The following is a 15,215-nucleotide window of genomic DNA, read 5'->3' on the forward strand; positions in this document are numbered from 1 at the left end:
TTCCAAGACGATGCCCGGGGTTACAAACAGCCTAAAATAATTACTAATAACTACTCCGACCTGAACCAGAAACAAACGTAGTTGTGTATATATGTCTGTTCCCTGTCCCACTAACTACGTCCGAAACTCACATTGTGCATTACCACGCCTCACCACATTCCCACTGGCGACGGAACATATCATGTATTATCACGATCTTCTGTAGAACAATTATTACATTAGTAGCATTGCCTGTTTTTGTTTGTGAATGGTGTTTGCGAATAGCGTTTGTGTATTTACGATAAAGACATTGATATACTTGGGATTGTGTATGTTTTAATAGCAATGACATACATATGTTATGACATGTTAGTTTCATAAGGGTGATACATGCTAAAAAGTTTATTTCATTAAGAAAAATAAATAGCACAATCATCAATACCGGTTTGAGCTCAGCAAAATAGTTGACTCTTTCGTATTAACCATAATACACAACGATTTTTTTTTATTAAACGTCCCCCTTCTGCCCTTCTGGTTATATGAATAATAAAATTCCTTAAAAATACATAAAATAATATTTGTTTATCAGAGAAATCATTAAGTAATTATTGGTGCAACCTGATTTTGACAAATATAAGATAAATTACGTAATAGGTAATAAAAGTACAAAATGAACAATTCACTCTTTATCAGAGAAATCATTAAGTAATTATTGGTGCAACCTGATTTTGACAAATATAAGATAAATTACGTAATAGGTAATAAAAGTACAAAATGAACAATTCACTCTTTATCAGAGAAATCATTAAGTAATTATTGGTGCAACCTGATTTTGACAAATATAAGATAAATTACGTAATAGGTAATAAAAGTACAAAATGAACAATTCACTCTTTATCAGAGAAATCATTAAGTAATTATTGGTGCAACCTGATTTTGACAAATATAAGATAAATTACGTAATTACGTAATAGGTAATAAAAGTACAAAATGAACATTCACTCTTGAGCCATCCAGACGAAATGTGTCGATACAGAAATATGGCGGTGTTTACAATACAGTGTGCTTCCAAACGAACTATGAACAGACGTGTCTATTTAGATAATAGCTATTGTCACTTTTGACATGCAAACACGGGCTATTACCCTTATGTTGACCGTTATGTATGTCGAATGATCTATCTCGTTAATCAGTGGAGTCCCACGTTTCCACATCTTTGAAATCCAAGGGTTACGCTTTCCATAAACTTATCTTTTATGCACATATACAGTATATAAAATTAATAAAAAGAGCAGAACCCTCATTGGGTTTTTAAGATGTTTTTTTATTATAAAAGTGGTTTCATCGATAACTCACGGTAACAAATTTCTTCGTTTAGCCCCCTTCTAAAAAAGAGGTGGGGGTGGGGGTATTGGGGGAAGGGGATATTTACAGAGAGTACCAAAAACTTTGGGTTGTCTGCCAAATCAGATGTTCATTTCTAGATTACCTATTGGACGTTGCTTTTTCTACGTTTTTTCTGAGTCAAAATTTATAAGAATGGATTAATATTTCCATTCTTTAAAAATCCTTACTTTTCAACCAATCATATATGTCTACTAATATCCTTGAACACAACCTTGAGAGTAAGCAATGTTCAACACAACAGGGGGGGGGATGTCTAATTTAGTTTTGATGGGAGTAATAGGTCTCTAGCGATAGTTTAATCATCGCAATTAGGTAGCATACACATGCTACTTATGATGATTTTATGCTTACAGGTTTTTGCTATTGTAACATATATGTATCATGCTCTCTTTACTAATGTGGCGTTTGTATACAAAATGAATACTATTTTTTGTGTGTGTGTGAACAAAACATAATCTATTATTGCGAATAAAATGCAAAAAATGCAATAAATCGTGGATCAAGGTAACAAATATCATCATGTGATCTCGGGTAAACATAGATGGATGCATATAGTGGTCATGATTGAAGGTGTCAGAGTTAATAAACAGATACAAGAGGAGCACTTTACCTGTCCTGGATGTTTTACCTGAGGCAGCACAGGTAAACACGCCGATAGATGTACTACCTGAAACTTACCTGTAAACGCGGTAACATCAAAAACCGCAGCAGCTAGAAAAGACAAGGCAGTTCTGGAGACAAGTGATGACGTCATATCGACAAGTGTGATTGGTTGTTTTTTTTGTGAACTGTATTCCAGAAATGCTGCAGTCATGTGATGTATGTAAAGGTAACTTATATAAAGTAGAGTCAATGAGTTTATGATTCTGTAAACTGTTGTGGCAGTGAGATACAAGGATTAAGGTGTAAATCTGGAAAACGTCACTAGGTAAGTATCTATTTCGCTCGATCTCTTGGACATGGGTTTCTGTTTCAGTTATACTGGTGCCTATTGTTCTATTTTGTTTATTCATTTTTTCATATAATGTACTTCAATTTTTTTAGTTCAAATCATATATTCATTTGTTTTACGAGTCAAGTCAAGTCTAGTCAGTTTTGTTTATTATAGTGTCATATATCACAATTACATCGTACAAGTATATAGTTACACAGTATAAAATCACATAGTTACATAACAGGGGGATCAATCATCTTCATGTACAAATATATAGACCATATCATAATTTTGTTAAGTACAGCTATAATGCGTAATATATTAATCAATTAAAACAAACTATCACATGTTCCTTGTACAGTGCGAGTCAATTTAAAGGTTTTTCGTATTATAAGAAAGTAAAGACAATAAGAAATAACTTTAGTTTTAGATACATAAAACAATATATTTGCCAATGTGAAATGAAGTTAGAAATGTATGTGATTTTACTTTTATGTAAAAAAAAGTAAACAATTTTGCTGTCGGGTGATGCTGTACGACAACGAAAAAATATTATGGTTTTTTTTACAGTCCAAAGACAAATATCTATACAGTGAAGGTAGTTGGGTCTTGTAGAACAAAGAAAATAAACCTTTACAATTATGTTTGCACGCATATTGCATCGGAGTTAGGCAGACCAACGCAATGTTTCCATGTGTGGCTTGTTAATTCTGACAGTGAGCCAGGGGTCATGGGAATGATTTCCAGTCAATATTTTTTGTACAGTAAAGGCAGATATTTCAGCGTCAATACGTGTTGATCTCACCACACACTTCTTAGGATAATGCATTTGTTAACAATTTGTTACAATGTTTACCTTTATAATTTATTTCGCAAATACATTCAAGATATATAAACACATCAACAAACACTGGAATAATGAGAAAAAACCCAAAAGCAGTGCTTGTTATTTTCGCGTGTTAAATTGATAAAATAGAATAACGAAAATGTTCACGAAGTTCATGAATAAAGCAGGATGCGGTGAAACCACAGGCTTGACAACCAAGCCCCCAGGTCAGCAGAGTGGTCAGTCTTAAACGGTATATCAGAGAATTAATCCTCGCCACCGTGGTCTAGTCCAAAGCCGGTAAAATAAACATAAGTGTCTTGACATTACAGATGCTTAAACTTTTTACTTATTTATGTCCATACATTTATTACATCAATGCAATGTATTTTTGTGTGGATACATAAAAGAAACAGATTATGTTACACATTATTTTCCTCCCAGTAGCTAACGACATGTGGGGGTCAATTAGCAATATGACCAAATTAAAAACCACATGTCGTGTTGTTTGCTTACCAATATCTATACATTTTATGCTCACTTTGTAGAATATTGTTATAAGATAGTTTGTCAAAAGGAACCAATACGAACACACATAACATAACACTCATGTATAAAGGCAGTGTGTGTTTTATTGTGTGCTTACGTGCACTGATAGGAACGCACATGTCCTATCCCTGGTGATGTTACACTCGAAATTAACATTAAATTAATATAAATTATAAACTAAGACACCCACTGCGTAAACCTTTGACGTTGCCGTGATCTCCCAAATGAATTGTTATCATTACTGAAGTGGCTCATGAATATTAATGAGGTGTAAGGTGTACAAAGTTGACCTTTTGGGTCTGGCTCCTGTTTCAGGCGTTTTACTGTAGCCCATGTGTAATCAGCGTGCACACCTAACGTTCCACAAGTTATAAAAAACACTTTTTAATGTGTTTCACATTTTCCTTCTTGTACATTTGCATTAATCTTGTCAGGTAATACAAAATCTGATTCACTACGTGTCACTCTTGTGATTATTCTTTTCATTTTGTTTTTCTCTTGATACTGTAAAATACACAGTCTGGTGTGAAAAAATATAACATATAAACTATTTTTTCTCTTTTAACACTTTAACTAATTGGATTTTGATTTACTGATAAAAAATTAACATAACAGGAAAGAAAAGTAACAAGTGGAAATATATTTATAAAGACACTGTTGTCACCTTTGAATTTTGCCCTAACATGACACAAAAAAAAAATATTTTGCTAAATGAAAGGCTAAATGAATGTGAGAGGAGTTATACTGTCATACTTCTTATATAGTTTCTTATGTCATACATGTCTATATTGCACGTAAATAAGAGCTACACATAGTTCATATATGATTATATTTCAATGGAAGAATCGTAGTTTAAAGATCTACTAAACTGCGAAATGTACACAACATACATACACATGGGTATAAAGCGTAGGAACAAATGGCACTATAAAACCAATATCACGTGATGTCTCTAGTGATACTTAGTAGATCGATTCCGAGAGGGTTTTTTCCCGTATAGCAAATTTACCGTCATCCGGATACCGACAGTTTACTCATTGTTTCCGTTGTGGTCCTGATGATTCATCGATTTAAGAAGCCGGAAAAAAAAAGCGATTTATGTTTTGTTACTAGGTTCTCTATAGTATCCGAGTAAATCTGAGGTCGTAAAAGTGACGTCATTACTCCTCTCGATCATCCTTGTGTTACAGCAAACGAAAAGGTAGACACATCTGTTTAAAGTTTGTGCTCGTATGCTACAATTTGTATCGTACGAAACATTTAATGTATGACAAAAAAAAAGATATAACGGATAGGTTTGCTCCGGTCTAAGGTAGGAAACGTGCGATATATCAAAAAAACAGAACCGAGGTCGATCGTTTTAAGTAACACATTTTACGTGCACTGGAGATCATTCGCTGATCTTCACGTATGAAAGGCAAAGTGGTTAAGGCGTCTGACATTCTGCTTTTACTAGTTCTCCACCACTTGGTCGCGGGTTCGAGGCCTACGTGGGACAGTCGCCAGTTACTAGCCGTAGGTCGATGGGTTTTTCTCCGGTAACTCCGGCTTTCCCTCCACCACCATAACCTGGCACGTCCTTAAATGAGGATAGTTTTGTGTTGTGAAATGAGAGTGTACAATAGAACAGAATGAGATGTAAAACTAAGCGGATTCGCCATGACAGTAGATTTTACAGCGCTAGTTTATATAATAAAGTACGCGTTCGGTAGTCAATGACGATAGTTTTGTGTTGTGAAATGAGAGTGTACAATAGAACAGAATGAGATGTAAAACTAAGCGGATTCGCCATGACAGTAGATTTTACAGCGCTAGTTTATATAATAAAGTACGCGTTCGGTAGTCTCGGTGACAATTGTCATGAGCACAAATTAAAATGGCTAATATCAATGTATTTCTTGGTCAATTGATAATGGTTTAAGGTCTTACAAAGACAAGATACCGAATGTCTTTTAATTTAGCTGTCAGAATTCATTAGTCAAACATTATTTGTATCGATTCACTTTGTTGTCGCCTGCAAATATGTTCGTACCCGAGGACTATTGAAAATAAAGCACAACTTATTTACTTTTGTCTCTAACAAAGTTCGTTTAATTCTAATGAATATTCATATGCTGTGCTCCATAAAAAAAGTTTAAGGTATGTGTGCTAGAGACTGACTTTTACTTAAGTCACTTTAAAGTCTTGGAGGCTTTTGTCTTCCTTAGCACAATACCCTATCCCAACTCCTCTTAAATATTCTTCTATCCACTACTACTGAGGACTAACGTGTTCAAGTTTGATACATTGTAATATCTACGAGAAAAATCTTAACATACCATGCATGCCTAAATTGATAACCATCTCCACTCAGTATCTTGTAACAACTTGCAATCAAGGCCAGTTGTTCAAAACGTGATTCGCTTAATCATTTGTGAGGACATCGTTCAACCTCTCATAATTCCATCAATGCTGTTTAGAGTAGCTTATGTTAGCTAGATAGGGCGCTTTATCAAATGTTGTATATTTATTCAGTTATTTCTGGGTAAAAAATGTGCATGTAACTTATTTTGAAAATGTATTTACTTCTGGGAAAGTTTAATAAACTAATCACGTTTTAAGATGGGGCCCATTTTTTTTTATATTAGAGTGCACTATTGCTATAACCTTTCCTATTTCAAATGACCTCTCTTTCGCAGTATCTTTCGATGTAGTCAACATCGTTGTAAACTGTTTACCTTTTGAAGATGTCTTGATTATATTTCGTTGAATGTTCAATAATGTTCAACCGGTTGCGCATTAATTGATAAAAAGTCCATATTGAAACACTGATAAGTTGTGACGGTATAAATAGTAATGTTTCTCACATATAATAAAATTGATCAACAGTTCTCTTTATATATGAACACACGCGTGTATTGTATATTAATACACGTCGCTTTGTTTCCAATTCAACATACCCAAGGGTCCACTTACAGAATGGATAACAACAGTACAACACACGTAAAAAATATCACAGTCAGTTATGCATGTAACACAGACAAAAACGTACTCATAAGTAAAACAAACGGAATTAGTGATAGCAAATATTCTTTAACCGTGCTTTGAACTCGGCGAGAGAAGAACAATACATATCACACTCTGGTGCAAAATCAAGATAGTTAAAATTATATTGAATCCTGTTTAAAATACTATACTGTCTAACGTTTATTCTACTTCTCTGGCAGTAAAACTGGTTGAAACGAATTGATCGTAGATTACGACCAGGGACTAAAAAAGACGTTTGCTTTACTAAATATTTGTTCCCTAACGTGCAACAAAAGAACAGATACTTTAAGAATAAACGTGATGCCCTTGGTGTTAATTGTAAAAAGAGGCCGGTAAGTTGGACCTGTTGGAAATGGTATGGTTGTTCGGTAGTGTTTTGAAGCTGTTAAGGTTCATTGCTGTGGCAACCACTTCCGGTAGACTGTTCCATGTTGTTATTGTTCGGTCACTGAAAGCGTTTTTATTTACCTCAAGTCGAAACGGTTTCTTGAATAAAAAAAAATCGCTGTATGAGGATTATGTATTGCGCCTTAAGCTGGATGGTTCATATCAGTAAACTGTCATGATTCTAGCGTAGGCGTATATTTTAAAAAACATGCCATCAACAACACCTGCTCCACCGTATCGAAGGTGACAATAACAAGTAATGTCTTTCGGAAACATGGTCATCTGGAAACGTCTCGCTTTCAGACCTGTCGAAACGTGACTTGGGAACTAGTAGAACCAGACCTTCAGGCACTCACAAATACGTGACAACACATGCGATCAAAGCACGATATTACCACAGATATTTTGTTCGTGATACATGCACGTATTGTAAAGACATTTGTGGAGTTGAAAGTTCAAAGGTGTGTTCGGTATTTATACGATTAAGAAGAGCACGATTAACTGACGGGCGATTTGTTTTCGTTCTCAAATAGAAATTCCTTTACTATTTAGAACAGTAAGTGTTTTGCCAAAGGTTGGTCATTTTGAATGCAACGTTTTTCTTAACTTTGAAACATTTTAATGTAAAAAGCGATATTTGCTTCTACTCGGCAACACATAATCTCTCTTAATGCTAACGTCATGCTACCACAATTGGTACACGGTCAGAAAAGTGTTCGAATAGTACTTTCAAATTAAATTTGAGCAGTTTCCTTTGACAGTATAAAAAAAAAGATATTTATCAGCATTTCTGCAGAATAGTTTTGTTTTCAGGAATCTTTTAAGAGTACACGATGACTTCAAAGTAAACATATAAGGAAACCAGTAAAAACGACATACGTCGACGAAATTTTGGAGGATTTTCAAGGGGTTAAATATAATCATGTTTAAATGTTGATTTCTTGTCCTTATAACAGGATAATATAAAAGTGAGTATATACAATTATAGTTCAATATGGTGTTTATAAAAGCAATATATTTTGTTGTAATCGGCACATAACTAGTAGAAATAATAACGTTCCATAGCCTGTGATATGGTGTACCAATTTGGTCACTAATTACGGCCGAAAAACGGACGAAATCTCACTTCGAGTTTAGCGTTCTATTTTCAAAAAAAAAATACTTAGAAATAAAAAAAAATACTGAAAATGAACCACCATAGGTAGTCTTTGTAAAGAATCAAGAAACATTCCAGATACAAGATCTGAATTTTTAAAGATCACTAAAAAACTGTCAAAATTGTACCGATTGTGGTAGCGTGACGTTAGCCTGTGCCATGAGCGGTATTCAACACAGATCGGCTAATAGACACTGCCACTGATTGAATGAGGTTTCAATTTTAAGAAACCTTTTTTTTTCAATTAATACTGATGATAGCTGTATAAATAGGTGAATCTAATTCAAAAGTGAATATAAACTTTATCTATTCTACAATCATTATGAAATATTATTTCAATCACTCTTGTTGGACTGGATGTTAGAGCGCGGGGGGTCTCAATGCGGGAAGAATCCGAAATACCCAGAAAACCCCCACGTGGTCAGGCAGGTGACCCAATATCTTTTCAACTTCCGATCGGGGAATCGAACCCCGGCCGCCTTGGTGAAATGCAAGTGCGCTTTCTACTGCGCCACCCCCCTACGACCCAGTGAATGCAAACCTCCCAAGCACAAATCGAAGACATTAAAATTGTATAGCATGGATTTGGCTGTAAAACCCTTTTTTATTATCTTTCCGGGTGTTTGTTATATTTTATTTCCTATTTATATTCATGAAAGATAAGCGATGGGTCTTGTAAGGTATGGCGAATACAGCTCAACAATGTCACTTCTATTCACCATACGAGCTTAATAAACGAATATGTCATTAGCAAAGCCAACAGTTATGTATCTCCGCACAGAGTTGCAGGCAGAAGACGATACACCATTATTTCGTTTCTGGAAAACATAAAATAAATCCGACTAATAACAGCCGTTTTTACAACGTAAAACAAAAACATACTATGTACCGATATGTAACGTGTAAATGTTCATAAATAAAACAGAAACAAGCAATCAAATACTGGCAAATGTATTCACCTCAGGATGCTTATCCTAAGATCTATCGAAAGTTTTACACATACAAAAACAATCCCCTCCCCCTCGAAAATGTACATATGTATGACAATATAGACTCCAGCATGAGTCAGGTTTATACATTAGACTAGATAAATAAAACAATCAGGATACAATTTGCGAAAAACTTGAGCACAACCCTCAGTAATACTACTGGGAGGCCTAGGGACGGTGGGTGGGTTTCAGCAAAAAAATCAGCAGCACAAAATATATATAGCAGCCCCATCAACCAACATTTTCTTACGCATGCGCAGATACATGTATAATCAAAGTGACATAGGCGCTTAGCTATAAAGCAGGAGCAGCTAGTTCAAATACAAGCTTAAGGTAAACAAGTGCTCCGCTATCAAAGGATATGGCACAATAAAACTTAATTTTACAAAATTATCATCTTAAAAGTACAAGTCTTGGTTCTGTATTAAGTACCGGATGCTTTTGAGAAAATATAGTCCTTGTCAATAAAGAAGACGTTACATCTCCATTGATATAAACTTCAGAGCCAGCTACTGCTAGCCGTCATACACTCTCTCAAATTATGAAGCTAACAAGGATATATATTGTTTGGATATTCGCTAGTCATCTTGCAAATTTCCATATCATCTGTTCTAAAATCATGTGGGCATTATTGGTAGACGTACATTTTCATCAATGACATTCATTTGTAGAGAACGATATGACATAAATACTTGTTTATAAACATCCGATATATAGATACTACACTGACCTATAACATGTTTTTGTCACCATTTCATTGGTATATCTGGTACCGGAACATGTCGACACTACCTTAACATTTCCGTCAATTAACGCCGGTAATTACAATATATCTATACCTATTGTACTCTAGTGGTAATGTAAACACATATATAAATCACGCAGTCGTCTCGTCTGATTCTATATATTCGGTCTAGCTGACATTAACAAGAACAAACAAAAAACTTATTTAGCCACTTCCGGTTGTGAATGCGACAGGTAGATACCAATCCTCTCAGCGCGCGCGACAAGGTGCTCGTGCTCTAATGTATTCTACTTCCTGCATGTTACATACTTTTCTCCGTATAATGTTCACTTACAGTTCTTAATAAGGTATATATACACAATCTCGTGTAGATAGTTCTATAGGTGTGTGTAAATCGTGGACGATTGAGGTATTCCTTATGCTTGGTTGGTGTGTTTCCTATTCGTGAAACACATGTTTGGGATATACCATACAGTTAAATTAAGTAAGTTTTATTAAGTTTTGTCCGTTAACTCGATTTTTATTTTTTTTATTTTTTTTTATCAGGTATTTTTTCAGTGTTGTACAGTGATCAATATATGATAAAAAATAATGTGGTGTTATTTCGTTTAAACAATGGGTTTTATTTTAGTAATAACGTTTGTTTTTTCTCACGTAAGTGATGAAAAGAATGCAGAGTTGATCGTGTTTACATATTATGTATGTTGTTTCAATGTTTAAAATGGAACTGAAATGTACTTAAAATGTTACTTCTTTTATTGTCAAAAAGGGTGAAACGTGCACGCGCATTATGATCAAATCAGCATAAACACAATAGAATCAAATGAATAGTTTGCTTCGTTCTGTATAGCTAAGTAATTTAATAATAATAGCGTGGATGACTCATCTGGGAGACCTTGAACTGGATTGATGAGAAAATTAATGTTTAAAAAAAAAGTGAAAGGAAACACATGCTCAGTTTTTAATAAAACGTTTTAATTTTATTTCAGAGTCAACGAGCTAGCAATCCTTAATGAATAACAATACTCTGGTCGCCGACATGGTCACTACAAAGGGACTAGAAGGAGACGATGCCAGGGACGACGAGAGTGAAGATGGAGAGAGGGAACCACGTGACATCTTCTGTCAGATGGGAATCTTACGCCATTACGACGAGGAACTTGTCTGGAAAGAAATCCGGAGGTAGGTTTATATGTAGAATTTCCACTTGAAAAACAGTGTAATTCAGATGAACTTTTATGAGTGGTCGCGGAGGGATACCATTTCAAGGAAGATGCACTATGTTTTTTATTAAGAGTCTATTCTTTTGTTTGTGGTTTAACGTTCTCGCAACTACAAAGGTCAATTAAAAGTAGGCCCGTACTTATTTTACCGGCGACACATCAATCAATATGTATACATATACATTGTCAACGTCATGTAAGTGTTGTTTTAAATGTTTACATTTTCTTTTTTGACCGTGTTACAAAGTTTAAGCACGTGACAAGGACGCTTGAGCATTGACATGTTTTCACAAATACGGGTCATGAAGACGGATGCCTAATGAGACACTAAGACGAGAAAATAATAGATCCAAAACGATTAAACAGGACAGGGGATCAATTTTGGGTCTCTTTGATCCCCTCTCCTCGACTCTCCATAGGGTTATTAACAGAACTACGTTTTCAAAATTGTCTTTTTGTTGTAATGAGGATGAACAAAGAATATACAATATTCAATTTACTTTGATTCTAACTTTCGATACTTTGTCAGATATTGTCCGTTTAGAACGTGAAAAACATGAACTCGTGACGCAGCAAAATCCCCTACATAGATATTAGGGAGAGAAAAAAAAAAAGTTAGCTAAAACTGTATCTCGAAAAATCGTAACTGTCAGGGATTTATAATGGAAAATGTCAAGGATTCGGCGTAAAGAAATGACGTAGATCGATACGGCTGTGTTGTTTATTCGAATGTCATGACGAAATCGAAGGTGCGCGCCACCTTGTGGGGGATATAAGAAGACTTTTTTTTTTTATCTTTTGATTTATATCAGTTATCTTTTGATGTATATCAGTTATCTTTTGATTTATATCAGTTATCTTTTGATGTATATCAGTTATCGTTTGATGTATATCAGTTATCTGTTGATGTATGTCAGTTACCTTTTGATGTATATCAGTTACCTTTTGATGTATACCAGTTATCTGTTGATGTATATCAGTTATCTTTTGATGTATATCAGTTAACTGTTGATTTATATCAGTTACCTTTTGATGTATATCAGTTATCTTTTGATGTATATCAGTTATCTTTTGATGTATATCAGTTATCTGTTGATGTAAATCTGTTATCTTTTGATGTATATCAGTTATCTTTTGATGTATATCTAAGGAATGCGCGGCAGCGTTAGGGTAAAATTGACCGGCTTTGAAATCGAGTGTCGCTCCTCTGTAACACTAAGCGGACAGGTTTCAGCCGAGCGATTGGCTATTTTATTGTTACCTAAAATCAATAAAATAGCTGATAGCGTGCCATTGATTTTGCCATGGCACATTTCATGGACGCTAGGAAAGTTAGTGGATGTAACCTTTAAAACTTGAACCAAAGCACAAGCATTGCTCACTTGTCACAAACATAAAATGGGGCTATCGTAAACGTTGTCTCCGAACCAAGATAAATACCCGTATGAAGACCCAACTAGAAAGGCTCAACAAGTACCAGTACTAGAAAGATTCAGCAAGGACCAATGCTAGAAAAGCTCAACAATGCGTAATATTAGAAAGGCTCAACAAGTACCAGTACTAGAAAGGTTCAACAAGGACCAATGCTAGAAAAGCTCAACAATGCGTAATATTAGAAAGGCTCAACAAGTACCAGTACTAGAGAGGCTCAACAAGGACCAATGCTTAAAAGGCTCAACAAGGACCAATTCTTAAAAGGCTCAACAAGGTCCAATATTAGTAAGGCTCAACAAAGACCAATATTAGAAAGACTCAATAAGGTCCAATACTAGCAAGGTTCGACAAGGACCAATACTAGAAGGCTCATTAACAGGATCAAGATTTAAAAGGGCTCAAATTATTTGGTTTCAAAATGGACCCAGATTATTCGGGGTAGACTAGCACCAAGATTGTTAGAAATATATGACAACAGCGATAATTCGGTCATTTTTAGAACCCATCGTAATGTGCGGTATATATTAACAACACATCTTTTCAAGGACACCTATCGAACCGATTCCTCCTCATCAATTCGCACCAATTAAATTAACCGAAAGAGACGTTTATGGTCGGGGATGATATATGAGCTGTCATCATGAAATAAATAGTTTGTCTTTATATCCATCAAATATATCTACAAACATTTTACAGACACAACAACGTAACTTACTGAGTTAGATATTAACATGTTAAACAATATCCTATCTAACTTGCGCGTGAGGTCAGACCGAGACGTATTTGACTGGCCGACAATTAAGGGTCATTACCGTTGTCAGATGTAAACATATCTCCCAATACCTGTCATATTGATATATGTCTTACTCGCAGGGGCTTGTCTTACATGTATTACTGTCCTGCAGCATGTAAGGAGATAATAGATTACGGGGCCCTGTGCCATAATCAAAGACGGTGGTAATGGGTGTTTGTAGGGTGAGCGGGGTTGTTGCAAATTCGCTTTTATGGATTTTTGTTTTAAAATAAATAATTATTTACTTCCAATGAATGCTCAAAGAAACTAAAATATTGCGGCAGAAACATTGTTTAATTTTGTTTACTTTATGGGTTTTTCTCTGAGAACTTTCTTTTAAATTATTGAACGGTATGTATACTTGATTTGAATATGTAACATTGTAAACAAAAAATATAACAAAAAAGATAAGCCTCGGAGTTCTATAAATAAATAGGATTTCTTCTGTTTTTTCTACCAGAGTATTCTTAATAAATCACATCTGTCGATGCATTTTACATAATTGCAGCCTTTAAAAAATGTGTATTTGAAAAGATAATGGTAATAACAATATTAAAAGGTCAAAGGTCCAACTGGGAACCATGCAACTGCTTATCTTACACTTAATCATCGTTGCTGCCCAGAAATTATAAACTGTATCACATCGGAATGAGAGACGGATGAAGGAGTTAGATAAGATAAGGGTCAAGTTTGAAAACAAAGCTCTAAAATGGAAATATTAACGATAATACACTTTACTTTTAGTCGATTGATTTTTACGTTTTACGATACTACGATTTTCATTTTCGACTAAGTACAAGTGTACTTATCTACTCGTCGATGGACAATTCATCACTTAGGTCCAGCCGAGAGGGAAAACAACACCCTTACCAAACAAACCCTATGTCATTTAACCTACCTCTCCGGGGACATCGAAAGGTCATCATCGGGGTCGGAAATTCGGGGACAGATACTCATTTCTAATTTGAAGGTCAGGGATGATTGATAACTTCTGGAGCTAAACAACTCATACATAATTGAAGATTTCTGTGATCAGAAAAGCTTGGAAAATGAGATCTAACGATATTTATTTTGCTTTTACATTATGTATGATTTCGTATGCTAAAATGGGAAATATGTCATATTTGAATGTCACGTCGCGATAGACGCCTGACAGATTTATATCTTTTGTTTTAAGATCAGACGAGCTTTTCACGTTTTATACTTCATTCTGAATTTCGTTAACGAATATTCTTCTAAAATCCTGGCTTTGATAAACACTTAGGGCAATAAAAAGTACATTATGCGGGGTTTTTTCGTCGACCTTTACCTGCAGTGAAATCACACAAAAAATGACGATATATATTGTCGGAAAATAAACCTTTCTTTTAAAAATATCATTTATAGCAAATATGTAATTACACTGTAAGCGATAATACAATTAATCTGCTGCCCTTATAGCATCACGTTAGATCCTTAGATTTTCCTTTCCACCTTTTCGTTTGTGTCTCCGTAAATAGATACCTTCGGTTGACAGACGAACCTTGTTGCCTACAGTATATCGATATCAAAATAGTACCCTATCGGAAACCTTCCAGATTCCCTAGCCTACATATTCCGTCTTTGCATATTGCAGAGTTATCTTCTCTTGGGAGCAGGTATTGATTGTTACGTCACTTGTTTGTGAGAGTAACGTCATCAATTTTTGAGAAAACGACGTAATTTTCTCACACAAACCAATGACGTAACAATCAATACCTGCTCCCAAGAGAAGATAACTCTGCAAT

General features: G+C 35.0%; 1 protein-coding gene across 1 annotated transcript in view; it reads left to right on the top strand.

The window, feature by feature from the left end:
* Nucleotides 1-2,176: 2,176 nt before the first annotated feature.
* LOC110453486 (electrogenic sodium bicarbonate cotransporter 1-like) overlaps nt 2,177-15,215 on the top strand; it is a 28,073-nt gene continuing 15,034 nt past the window's right edge. The window contains exons 1-2 of the mRNA XM_021502440.1: nt 2,177-2,314; nt 10,989-11,181. Coding sequence (XP_021358115.1) covers nt 11,012-11,181 — 170 coding nt within the window. The 5' untranslated portion in view covers nt 2,177-2,314; nt 10,989-11,011. The remainder of the gene's footprint in view (nt 2,315-10,988; nt 11,182-15,215) is intronic.

The sequence above is a fragment of the Mizuhopecten yessoensis genome, unplaced genomic scaffold (assembly GCF_002113885.1).
Source record: "Mizuhopecten yessoensis strain PY_sf001 unplaced genomic scaffold, ASM211388v2 scaffold7333, whole genome shotgun sequence".
Taxonomy (NCBI): Eukaryota; Metazoa; Mollusca; class Bivalvia; order Pectinida; family Pectinidae; genus Mizuhopecten; species Mizuhopecten yessoensis.